Source organism: Prinia subflava, chromosome 2 (assembly GCF_021018805.1).
Source record: "Prinia subflava isolate CZ2003 ecotype Zambia chromosome 2, Cam_Psub_1.2, whole genome shotgun sequence".
Classification (NCBI taxonomy): Eukaryota; Metazoa; Chordata; class Aves; order Passeriformes; family Cisticolidae; genus Prinia; species Prinia subflava.
Window position 1 is genome coordinate 103,157,053 of NC_086248.1, and position 27,568 is coordinate 103,184,620.

The 27,568-nt window shown below is 44.7% G+C and overlaps 1 protein-coding gene across 3 annotated transcripts in view; it reads left to right on the forward strand.

Annotated features, from left to right (window-relative positions):
- Window positions 1-27,568, forward strand: part of SPTBN1 (spectrin beta, non-erythrocytic 1) — a 116,742-nt gene that overhangs the window by 26,441 nt on the left and 62,733 nt on the right. For 2 of the 3 annotated variants that reach the window (XM_063391354.1, XM_063391353.1), the window contains exon 2: window positions 7,465-7,664. In XM_063391354.1, coding sequence (XP_063247424.1) covers window positions 7,517-7,664 — 148 coding nt within the window. In that variant the 5' untranslated portion in view covers window positions 7,465-7,516. Of the gene's footprint in view, window positions 1-7,464; window positions 7,665-21,236; window positions 21,379-27,568 lie in introns of those variants that run through there. The other variant, XM_063391355.1, reaches the window with a different exon arrangement.

A 27,568-nucleotide genomic window follows, 5' to 3' on the forward strand; every position in this document is an offset into this window, starting at 1 on the left:
TCCTCCCTTGGCCTAGGCTTTGGAAAAGGCACCTTCTGGATGGGTTACCCTACTCAAAAATGCAGCTCTTGCTGAAAATAGGTGGGAAATCTCTTAACTGGAACGTAGAAGTTATAAATAACGCAAGAATGGAGGTGGAGAGAGAAACCGCAGAGCTGAGCTGGTCCCCCAGGTTTTTTCCAGCTAAGCCATATGCATGGCAGGACACTCCCAGATATCCTAATAATTTCAGGGCCTTGTCTTTCACTGACACAGGGAAGACTAAGAGGATGATGAAAGTGTTTTTTAAAAGCAACTAACCAAGAGCTGCATGAATTTAAATCTGGGAATTTCTTTACTGACTTACTAAGAAGTGGAAAACAGGATGGTAGATTTAGAAAATGCCCAGCTGATAGTTCATAAGATTTTTTGGGTTCTGAATTACATCTCTTTTGGCTGTGTTAGATACAAAGGTGGTTTGTGAGTTGGACTGAAGCTGTACTAAATTCATGGATCTCACTGGAGCAGCCATGGACTATCTCATGATGTACTTATTGGAGCTGAACCGAGCTCTTACTGCTTAAATACCACTGACCTTGCCCAACAGTGTTTGTTTAGGGGAAACACATGACGAAGGAATTTGCTTAAAAACTAAATAAGGAGTTCAGATCTTTGAGCTGGGCCCAGTTTGTGGAGTTTAATTCTCACTTATGGGTGTTCATGCTCTGTGTGTAACTCCAGGCCCTGCTGGATCCCCATAGGCTTTCCCTTTCGGTGGGGATGCAGGAATGCTACTCCCTAGGAGCTGCTGATGGCCGAGACAGAGCCTTGCCTCAGCTTGGCAAAATGTGTTTTACAAGTGATGTAAAACTTGTGATGAGGGGAATCTGCAAGTGATGAGGGGAAAAGGAAGGCATTCCCAGAAGGAATTTGGTGCTCGCTCCACCCTGAAGTGTTGTGTGTTGTAAGTTCAGTTCTGCTTCATCTTTGTACTCCTCTTTATTAACTTTAACTTTATTAACTTTATTAACTTCTTTCCAAAACCAGCCACTTTCTACCTGAAATGTCCGAATTTTGTTCTGTTTTCGGTTTAGTCTTTTCGTGGTTTGTATGTAGTTGGTGGTGAGGCATGGACTTCTTTAGAGGATGGTTCAGAGGCAATATCTATTGTAGGATGTTCCACAGGGAAATAGAGAAGCCTAGAGGGTCTCACCACAGCTCCTGTTATGTGTCCGACTTTGTATGAAATCCATATTCTGCCCTCTTGGTGTTTTAAGGAGGATCTTCAAATAGTGTTGGCACATCTTGGGTTGTAACTTTAGCTGAATGGAGCTACCTCAGGTTACAGAGGGCAAATTTGGACCACATATATCAATTAAATTGTTCAGGATAAAATGTTGGAGTCCAGGTCTTCTGGGTGATGTATGAAAAACTGGGTGAAACTTCATTCCTTCAAGTGTAGAGAGAATCAGATCAGAAGGTTTTAATGGCCTGTGCTGGAACTGAAAGATTTGAAATAGAGATTTGTGTTTTTAAATAACATATTTTCAATCATTTTGAGTTTCTCTGTGCCCTTGGTGCCCTTGGCTGTGCTTGATTGTTGGAATCCTTGTTCTGGGTGGGGCATGTGGTGCTGGGTGTGCACCGGTCACCCCTGCTGACAGCTCCAGTACAGTGAGGCTGTGTCTGTTTTCAGGGAGCGGCACAAACACTTTCTGAAGTTGTTTCAGTGCTAATTTAATTATGTACCCATCTCCCAGCTAGAGCGTGATATCCTGTGGGCCTCAGAAGGAAAACAAGAGCCTGGAATCCACTGTTAACTGCCTGGTCTTTGGAGTGATGGGTTATCTGAGATGTGGGAAGCAGACCTCCCTTGTGAAGGACGGGCTGCCTGATTTTAGTGACCTTTGCACACTTTTCCAACTTGTATTGGCAATAAAAAGGCTTCAGTCTCGCCTTGTTTGTGCATTCCTGAAGTGCCCCACACACTGATTGTGGCATTTGGTAGCACAGCCTGTCCTCCCTTTGCTGTGACCTTTCAGGGTGCTTTGGGCTGTTGGGCTCCACATCCTGCAGGACTCAGCACCACAAAGTGGGTAGGCTTGGGAAGCAAAGACAAAGACATGGAGCGCTCTTGAGCTGGAAAATGGAGAAACAACATGGTTCTGTTTGTGGAAGGAAAGATGGGATTGGGAGAGGGGGAGGGGGGATATTGGAGGTCAAGGGAGTTACAGCCTTGCTGAGTTACTGCCTTATTATTTTGGGATTGGTTCAGCAGCTGAAACAACAAGCCAGAACATAAGTAAGCGTGCTGCCCTCTCTGCCCTGTCAGGACAGGGGAGCTCCTGTCCCTGGAAATGTGTTGCAGTTCAGCAACACAGGGGCTGAGCAGGGAGAGAACCTGGAAGCACCTCCTTGGGCTTCAGGCTGAGAAATGGATGGAATTGGGACATGCATTTTCCAGTCTTTCTAAGCTTTATGCTCAGGACTTCAGTTTCTCAATCCAAGGGTTCTGTACAACTCTTGAGTTTCTACAGAGTGTTTTGTAAATAGTTGCAGAGCTGGACCTGTGGAGGTATTTGATGTGTATGTTCGTATGGCATCCAGTCCTGAGCCTCTCCCAAAGTGCCCCCATTGACTCTGATCAGACCACTTTCCTCTGTTTTAAAGCTTAGGGTGAGAATTTCACCTTGTTGGAGTGACAAGATGTGGGTGGACCCAGAGAGTTCAGAGGAACTTCCATTCTCCAGTTTAAATATTGGCTTAAAATTACATTTAAAAAAAATTTAAATGTCTGTTGTGCTGCTCTTAGGAGGGAGCTACATGTTGCTCAGAATAAATGCAAAGTTTGTTTACATTTTATCTAAATTTCCCTCTCTTTAGTAATAATCATTGCTCTGAAGTGGAGACCTGGACTGGTGAGATGGTTTGAGGCATCAGTAGGGGAGAATGACTGACTGGGAGGGCAAGTATTCAGCAACAACGGTAATGGAATTGCTTCCTGTGCTCGTCCAGCCTTGGTTTCAGAGGGCTATCAGAAAGGGGGCAGTGTGTAATTTTGGTTTCTTGGAGGTACATATCTGATCTGTGGGATCAGGACACCATTCTTTATGTCACAGTGGTTGTGTTCATGCTGGTCACCAGACCCATATGCTCTGGTGACCTGCAGGTGTGAGTGTCTGTGTCCCCTTTTCAATCCTGTCACACAATCAGTGGGAATTAGAGATGAATTTACAATTTATCTTTAATGCCAGGAAAGCTGCAAGAGGTTAGGCTATGTGTTAGCCAGGGAATGGTCTATTTACATAAGCCATGAGACCGTTTGGAGATTGCTATTCAAACTGTATCTTCTTCAGTCACAGTGCCATAAAAACCTCTTGACAATCCTTAGCTAGAGTTACATGAATCTAACTACAGCTTAGCATGTTTTCTGGAAGAATAGTAACTCTTGAAAAAACAATGTTTACTTTAAAGATAAATGTAACTATTAGGAAGTAATTCCAGATGTGTGGTTATGGCAGAATTTCAGGGATAATAGTCATAGCCTGTTTAGTGAATTATATTATTGCATTTAAGAGTAGCCAATGAATTTTTTAAAAATTAATTCATTCTTCAGATGGGCCGAATAAAACTGTTTGTTTTCTATTATCTGAGAAACAAACAGAGCAGAATCTGGTCTATTTATGAAAGTAAATACAAAAGGTCTGACCCCTGGATGTGGTCTTTGAAAACTGTCTGAGAAAATGCTCTTCCTGGTAGCTGATTTTTTTCTTCAAGCCATTTCTTCTTTTTGAAGATAATGCCAACCCCCCCCCCGCCCTCAGATTATGCAATAGGTTTTAAGGAATGCTTTGAAATGAAATGGTTTGATCTCTTTTGTCTCATGAGGTTGTCTAGCATGGTAGCCATAGCAGAAGATAACAGAGTTATATTTTATCAATGAGGAAGAAGTCTGGGGATTTACAGATTTTTCTCGACCCATTGTGGTGGGCTGCGGATTCAGGGCCTGGAGCAGTTCCATGCTGTTTATTAGTTTACCCCTGTGCCTGCTTATCCCTGGAATTGCCTGCTAACATCTCCCAGCCAGGTGCAGACAGCAGTGGCAGATGAGTTTAAGAGGGCATGGATTAACTCAGAAACCCCACTGCCTGCTTTTTCTGGTTTTAAGTGCTATATGACATCCTAGAGTGACTCTGAACTGTGATTAGTAAAGGAACTGTGACCTGCCATTTCTGAAATGTCTTGTTCCCAGTGTGTTTATCCAGTCCTAAGAGTGGGTTGGTTTGAGCAGGATGCTGCTCAGAATGTTGGCAGCTGAAATTCCTGTTGCCTCTGGCTCTCTGCAGAAAACATCATTCCTTTATTAGAGGGGTATCTCAGCTTAAAGCCAAGCCAGGATGTTTAAGTGACAAAGGTCATTCCCGCTGGAAAATGGGCTTCCGTCTGTCCCTGTGCTCCATGGTGATCTCTCTGTGGATGTTGGTGGGTGCTTCATGCAGAGGCTTAAACTAAATCTATAAATATATGTGTGCTACACACACACACACACACACACACACACACACACACACACACACACACACAGGGTTTTCAGCATGGTCCTTCAAGTGCAGGGTTGATTTCACAGGTGGATTACATTCAAGGTCATTAATAGTGAACTCAGCTACATTAAGGGCTCCAGGGAAATGCCGGACCATTTTCCCGTTACTCCCTGGGTGGTTGCTGCTGTTGTTCATGTCAGATCAGGATGCCTTTAAAGTAGACATGAGATGTGCTGCTTTAGCTCTTCCCAGCTGCAGGACCTCCATCTCTGCAGTCAGGAGCCTGCAGCGTTCTGCCAGGGCTCGTGTTTATCTTCCCTCCCTGTTCCCAGAGGCATCAGTGGGTTGTGCTGGATCAGAGCTGTAGGACTCAAGAAAAGCTGTTTTCCAGCAGGGGCTGAAGGCGGTCGCTGCACTCTCTGTAGCTGGGTCTGACTCTGGAATCAGGATTCTGTTGTGTTCTCTTCACCTCTTTGCTGCAGGTGCTTATTTTTATCCGTGCAGTGTTTTCCTGCTCCCCCGTTCTGCTGTCCCTGTGCTGGGGAGCTGCATCCCAGAAAAGGGAGCCTGATGTCAGGGAGTGAGGTGCTGATTTATTAGAATCAGAACATGGATGCAGGTTTTCCAGCCCTATAGGTGTGGGATAACAGGCCATTTCATGCTCAATTTAGCTTTATCTGGGATAGATTTTGCTTGTGTGATGCTTAGGGTGGGAGAAGTGATAAAGCACAAGTTAGACTTGAATTTATTCTGGATCAAGTTGTGCGTGTTTCTAAACAGCAGTGACACAGAAATAAATCAAATCCCATGGCTTGTTCCATCTATATTAAATTACATGTCACTGCATCCCGATTTTGGGGTCACTGATTTTTATGGTTGGAGCTGCAGCTTTTCCAGTGGCACATCTGCTCTTCCTTGAGTTCTGGTGAATATAGAAAAGATGGAAAATGATGCTGTCAACCAGCCTGTTCCCACTCGTTGTTTATACCCTGGCTGCTCCGTGGATTTAATTGGAATTAACCCTGATTTCAGCCTGTGTACAGGGATCAATGGGAGGTTTTTGTCTAGGCCTGATGTTCAGTGAGGATCAGCTGGGGAGTGCTGTGCAGAAACGCGGCGAGTGGGGTTTAATCCTTCCCCTCGTCTTTGCTCCACGCTTGTGTTTGTTCCCAGCAGCAGGATCCGGCCGGATCGGCTGATCCGTCCCCAGCTCCTGCGGGATGCGCTGCGGGAGCGTCGTCCCCACGACCTTCCTTCCCTAGAGCCAGTACTCCTCGCGTTTCCTCGCTCTGTTGGCAGCTTCCCGTGACTAAAGCGATTCCTTCCCATCTTCCGTGAAGGTTGAGCACTCGCACTCAGCCCTCGCTAACAGCTCCTTATGTAACAGCCGCCCCAGCACCGCTCCGTTCCCTTTTCTGCGCCAGACACCGCAATTGTCCGCGCGGAAACGGGACGGATCTGCCGTGGGGTGGGGACGGGGGCCAACCAGCCGGCTCTGATATCCCAGGCCGGGACGGGGAATTTACGCCGCTGATGAGCCACGGCAGCCACGCCGTCTGTCGCGCGCGAGGTGGATTTATGTCGCGACATGCGGATGTCGGGAGGGGCCGGGCCGGCAGGTGGCGCCAGCGCACCGGGCGGGGAGGGCCGCGAGGGCGGGCTCGGCTGCCGGGGAGGGGCAGGCTCGGCCTCAGCCTCAGCCTGAGGGGCGGCCCCGGCCCCGCCGTGAGGGCGGGCTCGGCTCCCGGGGAGGGGCAGGCTCGGCCTCAGCCTGAGGGCAGGCCCCGGCCCCGCCCTGCGCTTCGGGCTGCTAGAAAGGGCGGTTGTGTGGCTGCTTTTTTCCCTTTTTCTTCTCCTTCTTATTTTTTTTAATATGTTTTTTAAAAACTTTGTTTTGAAATAAGAAAGTGAGATAAAAGAGAGAAAAGACAAGGGAGGCCCCGGGCGGGGCGCCGTGCGTCCCGCCCAGGTGAAAGAGCGGCCCCCCTGGCTCCCCCTTGCCCATTTATTTAACTGCATTTCGGGTAATTATTGCGTTTTGCAAAGGTGAACTGTGTGTGTCCGTGTTTCTGAGGAGCACCCTGTGCTCCTCAGGGTCTCTCTGAGCACTGACTGCTGAAGGGGATGCGCAGCGCTGTTCCCACTGGGCTCACAGCTGTGTATAACATCCCTCCTTCTCCTCCAGAGGTGTCTGCCTCTCTTATATCTAGTACTGATAAATACACGGAAATCCTAATCAGAAAACAGAATAAGTATGCAAACAGCACCCTGAAAGAGGAGAACTTCACCCCACAGGTTACGTTGGTGGGTGCCATGTTGTTCCTGTGGAGAGTTCAAAGTAATGCATCATTTAGTTGGTTTTATCTGGATTAGTTCATAAATAAATTGCCAGGACCAGACACAAAGTCAGTATTTGTATGTGGAGACAAAAATATTTATTTTGATACTTGTTAAAAGGCTTTTGCTTGTCAAATGCTTATGCTTTTTGAGAATCTGGTTTTTTTTCCCATCAGTATTCACACCTTTTTGTAGTAAAGGTATTGAGGTCATCTTTGTGCTTGAGGTTTTTCTTAGCCGAGTTATCCACAGCTCCATATGCTTAAACCAACACTCACAGTTCTCTAAAGCCAATGGTCTGCTTTTGACAATGACAGTTGTGGAAGTGTTTTGCTGCACTATCTATCCATGTTCTGCTTTGTGGAGCTGAACATGACAATTCTGGATGTATGTATGCAGCAAAGCTTCTGGCTTTGGTAAAGCACTTGATTTTTTGAGAATATTTTTTCTCTGAAGGAGTGGTTGGTATCTCACCTATTCTTGAGCTTGTCTTCAAGTTAAAGTCCCTGATTTTTGAAACCAGAACTCCTGAGCTTGTCCTTTACAACTTTCTTCCAGTATTTATGTACCATCTAAATTACTGTTTTTATGTGTTTTTCTTTGACAGAGGGTTTTAGGAAGAATCTGATGGTGAGGAGAGGCTAAGGAGAAGACTCAGGATGACGACAACGGTAGCGACAGATTACGACAACATTGAAATCCAACAGCAGTACAGCGACGTCAACAACCGCTGGGATGTCGACGACTGGGACAATGAGAACAGTTCTGCTCGGCTGTTTGAGCGCTCCCGCATCAAGGCGCTGGCTGGTAAGCACTGACCTCGGATTTGGAAAAAAAGAAAAAGATATGTAACAAAGCTTGCTTCAAAACACCTCCATCTGGAAGTGTGCAAAACACCTCACTAGTCCTGGGAAGGAGGAATGTGGTAGGTGGAGGTAGTTGTCATGTAGTAATGAATAATGGGACTATACATTCTTTCAGAAATACTTGGTGTCTTCTGCTGAATTCCACTGTCATCAGCAGAGAAATGAAACTGGATTGGATATTTTCTCATTTGAACCAAGATTAAGTTTGATTATGGCATATTAAAAGCCATACATTAACCATATTTGTTTATAGAGCAAAGAGATTATGTCATGTCCTCTCAGCTCTGAGTCACTGCCCTGCAAAGCAATTTTTATGCATTCTGTAAATGATTTCCTGGCTTTTATGGTAGCATGCCCACATTTCTGACCTCTGAACAAAATGCCTTGGCAATGTGGGACAGGCTTTGAAAACAGCTCAAAACTATGCTGAGCATTCTGCTGTCGAAATCTGAGCTCCAGGGATGGTTTTAAACCCAACACTTCAAAAGGTGTTGAGACAGGTTTATTGAATCAGCTGCACTGAGACAAAGGTATCACCTGTTCCATTTGTGATTCCAATGGGGCTGGGTCTGGAGTGCAGCGTGCCCTTTCTGCTCTCCACTGCGGCCCTGGGGATCCATTAGATGCTGAAGACCTTTACGTGTCAGGCACAGGCCAGGATCAGGTGTGGAGCTCAGCAACAGGAAAATGAAGTAGTTCATGCAGGTGGGCAGAGAGCAGATCACATAACTCTTCCTGGGGATAGTAATGCTATTGACTTAATGGAACTGCTCATAGAGAAAGGATGTGTGTTAACTTTTGGTGCCTTTAATTACAGCAGTTCCTATCACAGTGTGCATTTGGAATGACAGTGAGAATACTCTACCTGGGCAGGGCTGTGCTCAGTGGAGTGAGAAACAGCTTGCTGGTACCTGTGGTGATAAACAAAATGAATCTCAGCTCGGGTTGCTTTACTTTAATAGTTTACTCTTGTTTGAGGAAGAAACTGTGTTTTACTGCTGCCATGTTAGTGGTTGTAGGTTGCATCTCGTTCCTTGGGTAGGAAATGCTTTTAGTACAAAGCTCATGAGCCGTGTTTGGGTCCCAGATCTCACCTTACTGCAGCTGCTTGTTCCATTTGCTTTTATAGCAAGCAGAGCTCCCCACCTGAGTAATGAATAATAAACATGAAACTCTTATTTCAAGGAGAAGTAATGTAAGGAAAGCACTTGAATTATTTAGCTAGCCTAAAACACATACCAATGTCAAAGCAAATAATTTTGCTGAAGATTCGATTCAGGTATTTAAACATTTTCCCACAGTATGGTGTATTTATTTTTCTTCTGAATGAGCATTACTTATAGTTATTTTAATTTGATACATTTTCATACCTGTAATTCTTTACGGTTGCTGCTGAGAATGCTGTGTCCTGCCAAAACTTGGCTTAGCATCCTGCATTGCTGCAGCACTGCTTGAAAGCTTAATCATGGTGCAGGGAGAGAAGAGTGAGGAGAGGTTTATATTTCAAATCCAAGGTTCTGGTTAAAGGCTGAGCTGTGGTACTTCTGACACTGTTCAACATATCTTTTCAGAAATGCTGTCTGGTGAGTAATCTTCCCTTGCATCTCCCCAGGAAGGCGGTGGCAGGTTTTTAACAGCTGCAGCCTGAAGCTGGGCTGGCAGTAACCTCTGTCATTGTCTTCTTTCAGTGGAGACAGGCCCTTTCTGGAAAGGTGTTCTCTGATTCAGTTGCCTGTCACAAGACTGGGCACAATGACCTTTGTGAAAGCCTAGTGCACATGCAGTCAGGAGGTCCTTCTGGGTTCTGCAACCCCTGCATTTGACTGGCTGTTGCACCATCACTTTCCTCTGGGTGAACTTCACTGCTCTCTGAAGCAGAAGTAGTTGTGTACCACCTTTGGAGTCTGGATTTACTGAACAACACTCCAGCTTGACTTGGGTGAGCACTGACTCTTTGTGGGCATGAGCACCTTCCCACATCTCCAGGACTGGGCATCTTCTGATTTCTCTCTCCAGAGGTCACGGATGGGTTGTATCTCAAGACTGCCTGTGGCTGTCCCCTTGCTGTCCCCAGTGACAAGGCATAACAAAAAATTATCAATGCCTTGCAGTCTATGAAATGCTCATGCATCATTATCCCCTTGTCTCAATATGAAAGATTTCAAAAGAACACACCAGGCATTGGTTCCTTAAATTTCATCACCAAGATGCAAGCTGCTATATGCCAAAGTAGAACAGCCGTGGGCATATTACACTTCCCGACTAATGGCTCTGTACTCTCTGCGGGTGCAGGCATCTTCCTTCCATACTCTTCCACAAGCTGTGAAGTGCCTCTTTGGTGGAGCTTCCATCTCGTGTTCATTCTACTTTACTGTAATTGAAATGAAACTTACTTCCTTTAAGGTAAAGTAAGGTAAAGAGTAAGGAAATGAGACGTGAGGTTTGTAGCCAGGGTCTGATACTCCACTGTATGAAGAATCCTGATGGCCCCACATTGCATCAGGATGTTGAAATATTTAAACAGAAAAGGCAGGAGGTCAGAATAATCTGTGACTGGAACAATGTCCCGAAGGAAAGCTCAGGTAAAGCAGGTACGATATAATAATAATAGAAAACCAGTATTGTCAGTACAGCAGTTGATAATCGATGTTATTAAAGTGGTCTGTGTACCATGAAAACCAGAATGCAAAGGGTTGTTTTGGTTTAAAACCAAGAAATCATCTGGGAACTCAACTTTCAATCAGAATCCAGATTTGGAGGGATATGCAACCAGATTGGTTGCCATTCATGTTGAGCTAACTCACTCTGCAACTGATATGAGAAGGTAACTGATCCCTTCTTCTCCACGTAAGGTATCCCACTGTAGGAAATCATCTTTCACCTGTCCTTGTTCTCAGTGGTTCTTCGGAAGGTCTTGCTGGAAGACCAGGTAATTCTACCTGCTCTGTAGGAGCCAAAAAGATATCATGTTTGTGCAAGACTCTTCATTCACAAATCCTCAGGGCTTGGATTTCGTCTGTCTAGGACCATTAACTAACAGGATTTGTTGTGCATCTCCTTGGTGCATGAAGCTCTTGCAAAAACCTTAAGAAACAGTTCAGTTGTTCAGCAGAATTTTTCACACTCAGCCTTTGGGCTGTGAAGTTCAGGTGTGTCGTGCTTGTCTGCTCTGGTGCTGTTTTCAGGTAGTGTGAGAATTGTCACCTCCAAAACTTTCCATTTCTTCAGTTAGCTAATTCAATATTAAACTTGGCTACAGTTACTTGCTTTTCTGCTCATTCGTATTTTGCCCTTTTATCTTCTGGGTTCATCCAAGTGACCGGAAGGTCTGTGACTCATCTCTCTGGCCCATGAATTAAAACCAGTTTCAAAGTTTATGAAATAAGAGGAGTTTCCTAGTGTGGGCAGGAGTGCATTCCTTTTCCAGCTTCATTCATGTGGCCATGCGTGGATCGGGGCAGTTACTGGTGTTGCACGATGTTCATGAGACTTACAGGGCAAGCCAGGAGGATGCATGTGTCGTACAGCTTTCTTTAGTTGCTCAAAACAGGCTTGTCATTCATGCCAGTAATTTAAATCCTCCCAGCAGCAAGAGGGGAGAAAGTATTGAAATTATTCCTGATGTTACGCTATTGAATTTTTTTCTTTTTAATACAGCGAAATAGCCATTTCATAAGATTAAAAATATTAGAGAAAACTTCCAGCGGGAAAGTTCTGCATATCTTAGGTGAGGCTAAGTAGCCCCTTGCGGCCCTGATATTTGAGCCATTCCCCCCCATAGCTCCAGTGCAAAAAGTCAGCAAAACAACCCCACAAAGGAATGAAAAAGAAGATTCTGCTTCTAGTATGCTCCAGGTATCACACACCTGGCTGGCTCTGCTGTTGAGCATCTCTCTCATAGAAAAATTTCTGTTTCACTCCGAGCATACAGAATGAAGTTTCAGGCGTCAAACCAATAAAAAAGGGCGAAGTACAATGATTTAGAGTTCAAGAGAATAAACTTTGGCTTTGAAAGAGCATACTGAGAATAAGCTCTTGCAGGGTGTTTCCTGAGTATCCTGCACCTGAGCTATCCAGGACTTAAAAATCAGCCACTAATTTTAATAGCAGCAAGTGGTAAGGAAGGAGAGCTCAGCATTATTGTGATGCTCGTAAATCAACTTGAAAGGGCATGTGAAGGATTCACTTGAGACTAAACAGAAATAAAAACCTTAGAGCAGTGAAATCTGCTCTGCACTGGTGTGGCAGAGCTGGTTATCAGCCCATGGGTTTGTTTAGAGCTACAGGCCTAATGCAGATGTACCCAGATGAGCATGAAAGGGTTTATTTTCTTTTGCCCAGATAAAGGTTGATGGAGTTATTTCCACAAAGACTTTTCCAAGCGTTGACCTTACCCTATGCTTTCCTTCTGGATTTTACTTCAGGAACAATTTCTTCTGTCATTTCTAACCTTCCCAGAATCCTCAAGGGCGGTTGTTAGGAGCAGCAGTGTCATTCAGTGTGCTGTGTGTCATGCAGGCATGAAGAGAAGGAGCAGGGCAGCAGAGAGGCTGTGGTACTGCCACATGTCACCTGTGGTGCTGGCTGGGACTCCTGATGCACACTGTGCTCTTATCAGAGAGCAAGGGAAAGCTCAGCCCATCTGTCCCTGTGCATTAATGTGTTGGCTTTTAAAGTTGCCATGGAGAACTGTTTCTAAAGCAGATAGCAAAAACCAGACGATAAATAATACTTTGTTCTTAGTGGATTTATTTTTAAAGATTATCAGTAGACTGACCAAAAAAAAAAAAAAAAAAAAAAAAAAAAAAAAAAAAAAAAAAAAAAAAAAAAAAAAAAGAAGACAGAAAGAAGAACAGCCAGTATGTCTGTGAAACAAAATAACTTGCAAGTAGAAGCAAACATGTAGCTTGCTACACAGGTCATTTGTATCTTGCTGCTGTAGCAATGTGATTTTTGGTTTCAGTTGGGCATGGTTTGGGGACTTGCCCTCTCTCTATGTAGAATCAAAGAAGTCATGTTGCACCCTACAGGGAGGTGTAAATCAGGTTCTGGGTAGTCTGATTAGATCCCTGGTCCCGTGTAGCCTCTTGAATAGAGAGCCAAGCTGCTGAGAAGAAGTCCTGCTGAATGTGCCTTAGGAATTGTCTGGAACTGTGCATGCTTGTCTGCTCCATGGACAGGATTTATGAGTACTTAGTAACTGAGTGGTGCATGACAGTGGTTGCATCCTGGTGAATGACTGTAATCTGGCACACATTGTTCAGGCAGGATGAGCTGGGGCTGGAAAAATAGGCTTTTTGTTTCTTTGGGGACGGAGCAGGATGGGAGCAGTTCTGGCAGCCCCACTCTGGAAAGTCTGAGTGCTGCCATCATTTCATGTCTCCACTGAAATCCTTTCAGGACTAAGCAGTGTCGAGTTGGACACATATACAGAAGAGCCCAGCATCTTGCCAGCGTGAGCCTGTGTTGATTGATCCCTGGATCTCTGAATTCCTGTGCATTAAGTTCCTGGGCTGGAATACAAGTCCGTATCTGCTTCTCATAGTTCCTTGAGGAGAGCTCCAGGCATATGCCAGTCTCTATGCATGGAGGACTCTGTACTTGGACAGCAATTTAACAAAATAGGGTACAAGACAATTCTGTGCTCTACTTAAGCTTAAATATAAAAAGCCATCTGTACCCAGAGGAAGCCAATGGAAAGCTGATGTGTGTGTGCTGGCTCTGTGTGCATAGGTGTATTTGCCTTTGGGATATTACCCATGAAATGTGCATGGGGATAATCCTGCAGCAGGCCAATCTGCGTGGTCATACCTGGGCATTTCAGTACTGTGGCACTACACTGACTTCCAGAGTGAGCTCCCTTACTCACAGTGATTTCATTCCCAGAGCAGCACAGCACCTGCTCTCCTGTCTACTCCAGTTTTCCTCATCCATTCATCCCCATGGCATCAGTGAAGAGTAAGAGCACCAGGGGATGTGCTTTTGGCTGCCCCAAAATGCTGAGCTGAGTGGGAAGGGAGTGTTCAGCATCAGCAGGGCAGGAGTTGTGAAGAGGGGATAAAGAGGTTTTGCTGCAGCAGCTGCTCTGGGAAAGGAAAAATACTCCCTGGGAGACACCCTCCATGAAGTCAGTGAGAGCTGAGCTAGGCACTGTCTTAAGCCTGGGATAATATGATGAAGTTGAGAATTTAGAGGAGTCCTCCCAGCCAGATTGTTACCTGGTGTAAACCCGATTTTCCCCTGGTTTGTCTGTCCATGGCCATGCTGTCTTACACCAGCTGGGAACCTGACCAGAGGGTGGCCCTTCATGGGGAACCTGAAAAGGCTACAAATATTCTTTCCTGTTGAAGTCAATGTTTTAGGGATATTTAATACAGAGAGACCATGAGACCCTTCATTGGGATAGTTAGACTGTTTTTAGATAATTTGCTGAATAATCTTAATGGGAAGGATTTCTTCTTTATAGAAACTACATGCCAATATTTGCAATATATATATATATATTTTTAAATTATGACTTCTCTCAGGGTTGAGCTTAGCTGTGGATGAATATCAAAACCTAGTCATGAACCGGTAATTGAAAAGAAGTCTTTCAAAAAAAATGTGTATGCAGAAGAGAATGTTCTTGTCTCATGTATTTAGCATCTAACTAGCAATGTTTCTGTATTTATGTTATTTATTCAGCCAAATCTGCAATGTGCCTTGCATTTTTTCCTTCTATTTGTTGCTGGGATACTGCCTGAAAGCACTCTCTGAGGTATGAATAATGTCTAACAGAGCACACTGCAAAGTAAAATTCAGTGCAGGATTCAAACATGTTTACTAATTTCTGTTAACCTTGGAGCTCTTCTAATGGGGAAAGATTAGTGATGAAATCATTCCCTAGGATCAGAGCTTTGATTCTTATCTTGAGGTAATATCCTGGAGAGATGTAAACCCAGATTGCCTGGAGACGAATTTCCTTGATGGGGAAGAGGCAAAAAGAACAGGAATAGTGATGAGAGCCACGTAGAGAGGGTGATGAAAATCCACTTCTAAGTTCCACTTCTTTAGTTTTCTTTAGCATTCTCCCTAACAGTTTTGAGCTCTTTTAGTGAGCAAGGCAATCACTACTATTTTTTTTGCCGACCACTTTGTCTGTGTATGTGGTATGAGGATTTTTTCAAGTTTTTCTTCCTTTATTAAGCCCTGAAGGCAGAGGGGTGTCAAGTGACAGTGTTTGTACTTTCACTCGTACAATGTGTTATTTTTAAATACATCATATAAAAATTAAGTCGGTTATTCTGGAATAATAACTTCATGAGTTGGACACAGTTAATACTTGTCAACTGATCACAAAGCTTTTTTGTGGGGAGAGGCAGTTTCCAGATGCGGAAATACTCTGACTTCTGGAGATTTGTAAAGATCAGTGTATTCTGCTGCTTGTTTTCACCAAATTTCCATTTTGTTCAAGAGTAGCAGGACATTGAATTGTTGTGTGTGAGTGATTATGGTGTAGCAACAAAGCTTCTTCTGTGTTCCTGGTCAGACTGAAAAGAAAAAAACATGGTGCAAAAGGGAGAAAAAGGAGGGTGGGCATTTCTCTGTCTCTCTCCCATACATATAAACATAGGTGCAATTCGGGTGAGAGAGAGAGGAGAGAGAGAGGCAATGACAATAATCCCAGCTTCTGAAAAAGCAAATCAAAACCCATAAAAAAGAATTTTCTGCATGAAAATGAAGAAGTGTTTTCATGACAAAATTTCACAGCCACCAAGTGTGTTAAGTGTGTACCTGTGCAGTGTGCTTGATTTGAACAGGCTTTATAAGGGCTCTCCATCTATGTCAGGGAGCGAGCCAAGTGCATTTCATGGGCAACAAATAAAACCTGGGAATGTAGTTACAGCTTTTCAGGGGTGACTTCTCTGAGTTCATGGAGTATGGGAAGCAGTACAGGTTGGAATACAAACCAACAGAAACAGTAATTTCTTGCGAAATATTCTGCTAGTGCCTCCTATAGCTCTTCCCTGCTGGCCTTCCTGGCAGGTGTTTGATTCCTGCAGTTAGCAAGGACATGCTGTTACAAAAGTCATGTCAACTTTCCTGTTAATCTGGGACTTGTGTAAACTGAAACCTGAAACCGAGTGGAACTGACCCAGTTTCAGTAATAAATTGATATTCTGGCCTGGTTTGTGAGAAAATTCCCAAAGGTTTTGGTCTCACATGTCACAACCTAGAGATTTACCTAGAGCCCAAATCTAGTTTATACCTGGGATTCAGAGCTGAGCTGCTGGAAGGCCAGCCTGGACACGGAGAAAGGAAAACATGTAAACAGACCCTTCTGTAATAAAAATCTTTGTCTCCTTGTCTCTTACTTCTAAATAGGCCTCTTTTCCTTGCCTTTGGATTGCATTGGCTCTCCAGAGCCCACATGAGTCACAGAGAATATATCTGGAAGGGACTGGGAGGACCCCATGAAGGGGTAGTTGCCACTGACCTAAAATCCCCTTCAAACAGAAACATTGAGATGCTTTCTGCAATGGAAATGAAGAGGAGAGCTCTTGGTTTGCTTGTATTCATTTCACTTCCTTGTGAGGGAGTTACCAAGTGTTGCAGGACATGGCAGGTTACAAACTGAAGGCTTCTGTTCCTTCCAATACCTGCCACAGAGATGATGAGCTTGGCAGCTCATTTCTACTTGGTGTGTGGGCTGCTGCTCCCTGCTTCCAGCATCTTAGATAAAAAACTGGAGGGAAACCAGCTAACTCTTCAGGATTCATGTTATGCAAATTGTCAAACAGGGTAAAAAATAGCTATTTCTGATTAAGTTCTAGAACAATCCCCAGCAAACCTATCTCTCCTTTCTCCAATATATAAGGAAAGGTTTTGTTTTTACTGTGAGGATGGAGGCAAGTGTGATAATGAGTTTTCAGTTCCTAGTTGTAGCATTTAGGGGAGGTGTAAGAGCTTTATGCACCTTCAGGAGAGGAGTAAAATGTTACGTGATTTTTCTGGCATTTTAGTTTAATAAATCATCCTTTTTATCTTGTAATTTTTTTTGTCCTTGTTAGCTACCAACTAGAGAATTTACAAGAGCAAGAAAGAGTAAAGAGAAAAGGCAAGGGTGATGATTAACCAGGCTCCTAATTATTTTAAGCTCTGGCTTAGAAATAATGACAAATAGGAATTTGAAGGTAATTTTGCTGGATCTAACATTAGTGTCTTCCTTAAAAACCCTAGATTTTCCTTTGTGTCAGAACCTGTTTGCTTCAGCAGCATTTTTGAATTTTGAATATAAAGACAGAGCCCAGGAGAGACCCTTTTGTTCTGGGGTTAGCAGCTGTTTCTAAATGTCACTTATACATTCATAATATTACTGTAATCAACCTCTCATTCTCCTTGAGGCTTTGCAAAGCTCTGATCATGTCAGCTAGGACACTCTGCATTATGGCTAAGTGGATAATCACTTGTGTTTTATTAACTCTCAACAAGTAGGCAAGCCATCATCGCCTGGCAGGTGCTATGAGACAGGGACAATTCAAACTGTACCAGCAAAAGTTATTTCACAGTTATGGGCAAAAAATTGAGAACAAAATTTAGAGGGTGAAAAAAAAACCAACCCAGCACACCCCTCCCTCCTCAATATCCTAAGCTTAATATATGATCTGGCCCTTCTTTTCCTCCAGTGCTGTAAGCAGTAATGAATTACACCACGGACAATTTCCAGCTGTGTTGATGTGATAAGTTGCACTTGGCCCAGTTCTCCAAAGCTATCTATGGCTTTAAAGCATTCAATCCCCTCCATAACATATTATCTAATTAATATTCTCAAGGGCTTAGTCAATTAAAGATAAACAGGGAAAATGAGTAGAACTGGGGTGTCACAAAGGGCTTTGTGCATGCAAAGCCTTGTGATCGATCTGGTGCATCGCCACATGGCAGCAGAAAAGGGCTCAGGTTCACTCATTTGCAGTCAGCAGCAGAGCACTGGATTAGGCTTGGTGTGACTCACACAGAACGGGGAGCTGGCAGGATGCCTGTTTGGAAGCAGTCTTGCTACATACCGTGTAGCATTTCACAAACACAGACACGTCCCCATTTTGCTTTGCTCTTTCCACTGAATCCTCACCAACCTGTTCAGCAGAGCCTTCAAGATGTATGGCAGTGACCAGCAAAGCAGCAGGAAGGCCCTGGCAGCTGAGCCTGCCACCAGGGCCAGCCCCAGGAGCTGAACCTTCATCAGCAGAGTCTGTCACATCTGCTGCTGGGGGGCACATTGTTCAGCCCAAATGCCAACCTGGATGGCAGCTCAAATGAGGTCAGATATTCACAACTGCGCTGCTGACAACACGTCAGGGTCTGGTATCTCTGTTTGTCAAACCTTGAACAAAATAAGGTCAAGCACAGGTTCTTCCCTTTTCTTTTAGCTCTCCCCACTACTCACTGGGTAGCCTGCATTGCTCCATACCTGCTGCATTTCTTCCCTTTAAGGTAGTGTTTAGTGCTACTGGGCAGGCCAGAATTGAGAGGGACAGAGAGGGGACTGGGACAAAAAAAAACAACCAAAAACAAAACACCAAAACCCCCCCCCAAAACAAAACAAACCACAAAAAACAAACAAACAAACAAAAAACCCACAGAAAAAAGATCAACCCCCAAATTTTGTTCAGTATCTCCTGAAGCTTGCCAGCTTCAGTTGTTCCACAGGGGACAAGCTGAAATGTAAATTTGTGTGTGGTGTTAATGTTTCATCATGGGGTGGGTAAGGCCAGTCTGTGCTTTATATAGGCCTAAGACAAATAATTACTTTTAGTTTTTAATATTTTCCTTTTGTAATAGTTTACTTTCAAATATTTTTAATAATGGCCACACGCATTAGTGCGTTGCCTGCCAAAGGTTTTGGGAGAACTTTCAGCTGGGGAAAAGTTCCTGACTTATGGCCTTCATGGTATTAAAAATGCAACCAGTTTCCCCGTCAGCCACTTGGACTTCAGTTTTACCTTCTGAGCTCACATAGCAACACCTGTTTGCTCAAGGTGGGACACAGTGAGCTGATATGCCTGCAGGTAGGGCCTGGCTGCCTGCCTGCTCTTGAGGGGAAGGGTTTGCATTTAATTATAACGTAGGTCAGGCATGTCAGGTAAAAGCTGCTGTTGTTAGGAAGCTGCAGGAGAAATATCTGTGATGGAAATAAGCCTCTACTTGTGTGCTGGGCAAAACACGCTCCTCCAGCTCAGCAGAGTTCACCTTGCTATGTTAACAATTCAGCTTACCCAGCTCCGTTTCTGGGAATTTAGGAGCCTTTGGTACTTTGTGCTGCCCTTCGTCCCTGGAAACCCCATGGTCAGGGCTGGTGTGTGGGTGCCTGTGCGCTGGAGGGACAGCTGGCTGCACAAAGATCATCAGGGGAGGGTTTCGTTTCGCAGGAGCCTGCCACACCAGCCCATTGTTGTCTGGAGAGCAGCATCCTGCCTGCTGGGCTGCAACTGCAGGTGCTTCCTCAGGTCCCCCTGGCGCCTTCCAGACACGTTTCTAGGGCATGAGCCTGCAGGGCTCTGGTCCCCTCTGCAGCCACTTTCTTCCCTGATAGCCTGACTGGGGCAGCTGAGGAGTCCTTCGTGACCAAGTGTGTGTAGTGCTGAAGGGAATGAGGGCCAGCTTTCAGAAGTGTTTTAGGCTCTGCTTGAGGTGTGCTGTAGTACCAGGAGTCCAGGGTAAATACAGCTCTACTGAAATAAGGGGATGTAAAAGCCCTTCTGTATCAATATAACTCTAGACTAGAGCTATGGTGGTGCTTTAAGTAAAACAGTATAATTAAAATAAATATTTTAAATTGCATTTATGACCTCAGGAGCAGCCCACCAGACATTTTCAACAGTCCATGTGGTTTTGGAAGCCCCAGCTTCAGCTGAGGAGTGGTGACTTCCATCACTTCTCCCTAAACTGGACTTTGTACACGTTTGTTCCCTGGTGTGCTGGTAATGGCTGGTTGAATTTCCACCTTGCACCAAGCAGGACCTTGGGCTGCAGTGAGTCGGGGGAGTGGGCTGAGCTTCTCCCACAGAAATTGTCCTCACAGAAATTACTATATGACTTAAACCTTGTGAAATGACGGTATCAAAACAAAGGCAACATTTTGAAATGTTTAATGAAGGGATGGAGTGGGAGGAGGAGAGAACATGGGTTCCAGTGAAAAGGAATTTGGAAATGCAAGAGAAGAAAAGAGAAAACATTTGTGTGAACATTATCAGCAGTTTTAAAAATGAACAGGCAAATGTTATATACTGAGACTATGAATGTGGAATTGACCTTTTAATTTTACTTACAACTAAGTAAGGGCTGGGAGCTCATGTCCCTGAGGGAAAACTGACATCCTGTATCTAATACCATCTGCAGGAACTGACTTCCAGGGCCAAGCCCAGCTGCTGCTGCTGCACACGTTTGTATTTCGGCAGGGTATTGAGGTGCCAGTCAGAGCTCGGCGAGGCATCTTTATTTACGTTAGAGCCCTCCCCCTCAGCGCACAGCCCATTAATCTTGCAGTAATGCCCAACACACTGATAACTGGGCAAGGAGCCACATGCACAGTGCATGTCAAAATCCTCAATATCGTCAAGTAACATAAACCAAAGTGACAGGAATTGGCGGTTTAAAGAACCTTTCGACAAAGCTTTCGTTTGTTCCCGGTGTGCTGGAGCGTACATCTCCCAGCGTCCCCTCTTCAGCTGGTGCTAAATACTGAATGAGCGCTTCTGTGTGCGCGCGGTGCTTCTGCAAGCCGACAGCCCCGCAGATAAATAAAAGTGCCCTCCTTTTCAAGTGATAGTAATCTGAGACTTTTCCGTTACATGAAGCTCCTAACAAAAGGTTGTAATTCCAGCAGCTTCTCTCGGGAAGGTACCACCGTGCGAGGCGGCAGTGCCAGCAGCGCGGGGCCGGGACCCCGCGGGCTGCCGCTCCCGGGGCGCGGCGGAAGGACTCGCCAGGGCGTTGCATGAGCCGGGCCGCTCTTCCCCTGCTCCGCCGCCCCTTCGCCCTTGGTACAGCCTTCCTTTCCTCCACCGTGCCGTATGGTAATCGAGTGACATCAGCCCGCGCCCGGGCGGCTGCTGTTTATATTACAAACCAGCAGAAAGGTCTGAGGTGTGCGCAGCTCCTGGGAGCGCCGGCCAGGGCGGCAGCGCGTGGCTCCATGCTGCCTTTACTTCGGCCTGAATCGCATGCTTGCCTTTATTTCACTTGGTTTCGCCAGAGCCAGACGAGCATTTGAACCAGATTCAAGCACTTGAGAGTTGCCTGTTGTGGAACTGGGGAAAAAAAAAAAAAACAAAAACCAAAACCACCCTCCTGGTGCTTTAAGTTTGAATCCATTACAGAGAACTTACCGCCAAGCCACACTGCTGGATTTTGAACCGAAGCTGTTATTTACTTAGGGCTCAGGGGGGAGCGTTTTCGCTAGGGACTGACGCCAAACTACTGGAGGAAGCTGGGATTTACCTGGATGTACGGTAAAGAAACTTGTGGTTCCTTTATGCTGCAGTTCATCGTATCCCAGCGTTACCTGTAAATGGAATTACAAAAATCAACCAGTATGCCCGGGCCGTTGTCCCCAGGATATGCAGCTCAGGTGCCGTATAACTATAACCAGTTAGAAGGACGATTCAAGCAGTTACAAGGTAAGCCTGTGTGGGTTTTTTTTTGAGGTGTTGCCATGCTATGATCCTTGTAAAGATATTAGTCTGGGCTTATTCTCATTGCACCAAGGTGTTAGTGAGAGAGGACAAAAGCGGTTCTGTGGGATAGAACTTTGAGTTCGTTTAAAGGATACTCTGTGGCTTTTCTCACTCCGAAGGTGTCCCGAGCCTTACACAGGGTTAAGGTGTGTGTCCAGCCTCTCAGCCACTCAGCCTTGCAATGAGGACTAAGCCACACCAGTCTCTTAGAACAATAAGGGGGAGAGTCAGGAAACAGTCTTCTATTTGTTTTATCCTTAAATAAAATACAGTTAAAACTGGCCATCAGTCATAAATCCTAGCTGTGTTTGGGTGCAGTGTGCAGTGCAAGGGCCCTTTCCCACCCCTGCATACCTCCTTCACTTCTTCAAATGAAGAACAGTTGCATAATTGCCTAACGAATTAGTTAGCTCACGCCATAGATATCTGAGAAAGCAGTCATATACTTTAACATTCCCAGTTTTCTTTGCTTTTAGACAGGGATAATGTCCTTTAATATTTTCCCACTAAATTCTCTGTCTATGTGAGAATCGGAGGTTTCTTTTGGGAGTGCTGTGAGCTCTCTGCAGGGAGGGTAGGCCTCGACCCAGGCTGCAAGCCCCCATTGCAGGGGGGAGGATGGTGCCCAGCAGCTCCATGCCTCAGGCAGGGTAAAACAAGCTCTGCTGTTTTTCTGTGGAAGACATGTCCCAATAATGAATGAACTCCGGGATTGCAGTTACAAAATAAAAAAGAATTCTTCACTGAAACCAAACCTCCTCCTCCTCTAGATCCATGTGACTCGGGAGATAGTCCCAGAGCAGCTTGAGTAAGCGAAGTGCTGCCCTTCTGTGCAAGTTTCTTTATTTACTCTGGTCTGTGCTGCAAGTGTGGTCTGTGGTTCCTGTCAGAGAGGGGTCAAGAGCCTGGTTAGTGCAAAGAATGTTCCTATTTGTTGGCTTAAGGAGGGAGGAAAAAAAAATCTCATTCATAGCACTTGGTTTTTCTTGTAAACCAGCTCACAGCAATGGCTGGACATTGCATATAATGAGGCAAAGTGACAGCATCCTAAACACTGAGAACATGGAAATTCCTGGGACAAGGCATGGAAAATCCAGGCTCCAAACTTGCACATGAGGGAATACAAGGAATACGTTACAGGCTTTATTTTGGACATCTGTCAGATCTTAGGCTGTGGTACTTGTGTTGGAAAGAACTAAGTTTGTGGCATGAAGAAAAACCTGGCTCATGCCTCTTTCTTTGCTGGTTTAGTTAGCAGTCTAAAGAAGGCAGATTTTATCATTTTCAGGGTCACTGCTTCAGGAATCCATTATCTGTGTGTTTACATCACACTGAAAGAAGAAAGCAGACCAAATTGTTGAAAGCACAGAAAGTGAGTTTTCCCTTCAGTGGAATGCACTGAGTTGACTTTAAAAAAAGAGGTTAAAAAAAGATCCAGTGCTCTCCATAAAGTACTGCAATTTCTTCCAACAGAAGAGATAAAGGGCAGTAAATTCTGTGCAGTTTTGCAGCAGACCATCCAGTGGATGTTTACTCACGTCACAGGCTTGAAAATGAGTGCTGCCAGGGATCTTGTTCAGGGTAGAGCTTAGGTGCAGGCAATGTTGTAAATTATGCACTAGATACTCCATGAAATGCTAAATAACCATACAAAATACCGTGTGTGATGGAAAGGGAGTGGCTTAACTCTACTGACACAGAAGAGGTCTTTCCTCGGATTAGTGGCTCTTTGCTTGAGGAATGTCTACAAAGCCATTGTTTTGGTGTTGTAAGATTTTCAGGGGATTCTTGCTGGAAGGCTCTTGGTGTGAACAGGGGGTGTTCTGCATTGGGCAAGGCTCAAGCCCAGGGCACATGAGCTGAATATACGTATTTTTTTAAAACTACAGATTTATCACCAGTTTTACCTCTTTCACAATGGAAGTGTACAAACAAGTAAGAGCAGATGCATTTCAAATACTCAAATACTCCTTGATAATTGTTTCACCCCTCCTACTTCTGCTAGGATGGCTCTCCGGAGCAGCACCAGCATTGGCACCACACAGATTACTCTAACTTCTGCTCATGTCCTTCACACACTGAATTTACCCCTCTCTTCCTCACAGTTCATGCAGTTATCATGTGAATCCCCAGCTTTGCACTAGATTATAGCAAGGTACTGTTTAGATCTAATGAATGTTGAGTTTTCTTAAAAAAAAAAAAAAAGCTCTTGGGAGTGTGTTGTTTTGTCTAAACTAACACAGAGAAGTGCTCAGGCCCTGTACAAAGAGAAGTCTGAATCAGCAATGAGTAGAAGACAACTCTCTCTGATCTCCTCTTTCCTAGGATATACAATACATGAGTCTTGACACTGCCCGTTTCACATGAGGAGAGGAGTCAGCCTAATTCTGCCTCCAAATGCTATGGACACAGGAAATTCACATCATACATGATTGCATAGGCACTCCTATGTTCCAGCTCTTTTAAATGCCTTGAAGTGATGGTTGTAAGGAAACTCGTGTTCAACTTGATGGGGTAATTAAAGCCGATTTTCCAGCCCAGTCCTGCTGGGCCGTGAAGCCAGTGCAGTTTGTGGGACTGCACTGAAGGGACCAGACCGGCTCCTTCTGCACCTGGAAGGGTCACCTGGCAGGGGATTCCAGCTCCCGTTTGCCTTGATGGGCCAAAGAGAAGCAGGATGTGGCAGAAGGCATTGCTAGGAGTGAATCAAGACTGTCTTTGTGCCAAAAGAAGCCCTGAAGTTCAGTGTACAATAATCCAGGAGTTTTGCATACCCTGTCCTTGTGCTCGTGAGACTGTCGGCACAGGTGTGGGGAGAAAAATGCTTTAGCAAGTTGTGTTTCCTTTATTAAGGTTCAATAAGTTCCTACTATGCTTAGTTCACCCAATCCTGGAATGGTAAGTGAGCGATACTATCAGTGGTTGCTATCATCTTAAACCTAGGTGTGGAGTTTTGGTTCTCATGGCCACTTGTGCAGTAGAAAGGGATCAGGTTGCACGGCTGCAGTTGCTCACTGCAAGTAAAGACAGAACCCCAAAACTTGTTTGTGGGAAACATGTTGCCATGGAGCTTGTGCAGGTTCTGTCAGTGGAGAAAGTCTGTCCTGCTACATGGAGGAATGAAATGCAAATCAAACCAGATATGTTGTTGTTGTTATAAAACGAATGCTTCACCTATGGTATGTTAATGTGGCAGGATCCTGTGGATTGGCTGACGGGTGTAGGAGCTGGCAGGAAGAGGTTAATGCAAGTCAGGAATTTTGGAAGGAGATCCCTGCAGCTGTATCACCTTCCATCGGGAAGGGCACACAGGGAAACAGCTATCATCACTGCTCCAGGTGCTCTTTCCCACCTGGTTAGCAGGACAGTGGTATTCATTAACATCTCTGGCATTCGGGAGCTTAGTGACTCTATCAGCTCCTGCTCTGTCGCTGGAAAGTTGGGTCTCAGCTCCAGGGCTGTGCTCAAGGTGTGAGATTTCCAGTGGTAATTACAAATGTGAAATCTTGGGGGGTGGGGGTGAGCTAGATCGGCAGTCCTGATAAGTCCCAGAGGAAAGACAGCTTTCAAAGGAGCTCTGCCGTGTGTCCTGCTGTGTGGGACAGCAGGACGTTTCAGGTTTGGGCATTTTTGTAATGCTGCCTTTCAGACTCGGGACTGGACATTTTATTGAGAGCCTGATGTGTTTTGGTGCTCAGGCTGCATGAGAGGAAGTGCCTTTATTTTAAGCCATGTTAGAAATAGTATGTTTGAAAAACTGGAGACTGGAATAAGCTGTGGGAAAGTGAGCTGCCTTTCCTATCAGAGGTGTTCTAAGATCAGTTCTAAACTCTGTTTCATGGGGATACAAGGCTGACTGTGGCTGCACAGCACTACCTGCACCAGGAAAGGCAATGCAACTGTATTTTGGGTGTTTGGGGCAAAGACCCTCTCTCTGATAAAAGAGCCTTTCAGCAGAGGAGCTCCTTGGCTTGGAATCCTTTGATCTGCAGTGATCCAAGGAGATTTGGCATAAAAAGAGACACATAACACTTCAGTTTTTAAGTGGTCACTGGTAATCAGCTTGATCATGTATGAATATATGTATAGGCTGGTTCCCATCCATGCTGCATTACAGCAGGAAGATTTTCTTGGTTTTCTATTCTCAAGCAGGGCTTTCCCACAGCTTTTGCTGCAAGAAAATCTTCCCCCAAATCCCTGTCTATGCTCAAGGTTAAACAGGGAGCTCCTACTGCCGACAGAGCAGTTTGCAGGAGTTGCAGTTTGCAGGAGGTGCAGTTTGGTATCCTACACTAGGGCAGAGATGCCCTCTGTGACACAAAGGATCCTTGGAGTTCCTTCCCCCCGTGGGTGCCCTTTGAGCAGCCAGTTTCAGCAGTCGCCTTCCTGGTTGGGAGATTTACCTTGCGAAGGCTTTGAGTCTCCTGGGAGCAGTGACCTGCATAGCTCTAGGCGCTGATTACTGACCCGGGACACCCTACTTTGTCTACCAAATGGGTCACTGGCATTTCTTATCTTGGTAATTTCTGTTAACCTGAAATGCAGAGACGCTGAATGAAATGTGTGGATGAAATGTGTCTGGGTTACAAGGATTTTTGGTTTAACACCCACCCCCCTTCCTCCTCCCCCATGTTCTCAGATGCATCAAAGGTTGAAACTCCTGTTAGTGTGGCAAATTTTGCTTGATTTTCTGGTGTCTTGGTATCTGCAACACTCCAAAGCCCGAATGTGTCATGGCATACTTCAGTCTTCTGGTTTGGGTGAACACCTGAGCTGCATGGTTGGAAGCTCTGTCAGATTTGCAAGGAGTTTTAGAGGGATCCCAAAAGGACTTAAATGTGCATTTCTGTGGTAGCTGGGCCCCTATTCCTTCCAGTGCAAAGATCCCTGCAAATATATCCAAATCGTGACTCAGATTTAGGCAAAAATTTACCTTTTCTGGTCATGGGTTTTAGTACTTATTGAGGTAGAGAAGGCAAGTTAAAGGAACTAAGGGTAAGGTATTTCTGCTCGTGTGGTCAGTGTTGATACAGGTCAAAAGTAAACATTTAAATTGGATTTGGCTTCTCACTCAAATAACTGTGAACATTTACAACTCTGAGCTTTTGAGTCGGGTTTTTTTATTCTATTCTCTTTGGTTTTCATTTAGAGTATGTTTGTAACATTTGTTTTTTTAACTCTGTGTGTAAGGAACCTAATTTAAAAGCAATCAGAAATCTCAAGGTGCTCTAGCTTAATTTTAAAAAGGGCAATTCTGGAGCACTTTTTGTTGCTCTGAAATGAAGTAAACAAAGCTTGTCAGCAGATATTTTCACATGGGACAGTGGGGTGTTTTGAATACCCTGCAGGAGATGATTTGTGTGATGCTCAAGTGGTGTAAATCTCCACAGCTCATGGATCTGGGAATGCAGCATGAGAATCAGCCCTTGGGTGTTTCTGCATTCCATGTCTTCAAGAAGCTCTGTGTCACAGACCATCCCAGTGTTTCATGGACATGTTCTAATCACCTGGGAGTACAGGCTCCTATTCCAAATATTTTTCCTATCCAAAATGGATTATGGGTTTTGCCATTAAGTTGTATGGAAAATGGGGCAATAAAACAAGCCTACAGACAGAGATGAAAGTGGTGATAAAACAACAGAACAATGGTTGTCTTCTGTTCCTGAGCTCTTTCCCAGTTTGGATTTCTGATTTCCTCTTTTTCCTTAGTTTCTTTCATCTCTCTGTTTTCTGTTGGGTGCATACTTTGACTATTAAAGTGTATGAGCTGCTACCTAAGCTTAGAAGAAATGGTGAAGAAAATCTAATTATGTGATTCACAAAAACCCCACTCTCTTCCCTCTACTAAACTCCTGTTCTGTGAGATCCCAGCACAGGGTGTGGGGTTTGGTAACTGCACCCCTTCTGCTCAGTCCGAATTTCATGAGTATTTTATTACTAACATCTCTGAAGATCTTTCTGTTCCTGTTTAGGTTAAACTGAGAAGTATTAAGTATCAGCTATTAAGTAGCAAGGTATGACAATGACATCTTTTCCTCCTGTGAAAATGAATTATCTTCATTGAATAGATGGGTTTGGGAAAACTCTTACACACCAAATATTGGAAATTAGTCTCTGTTGACTTTCAAAGCTG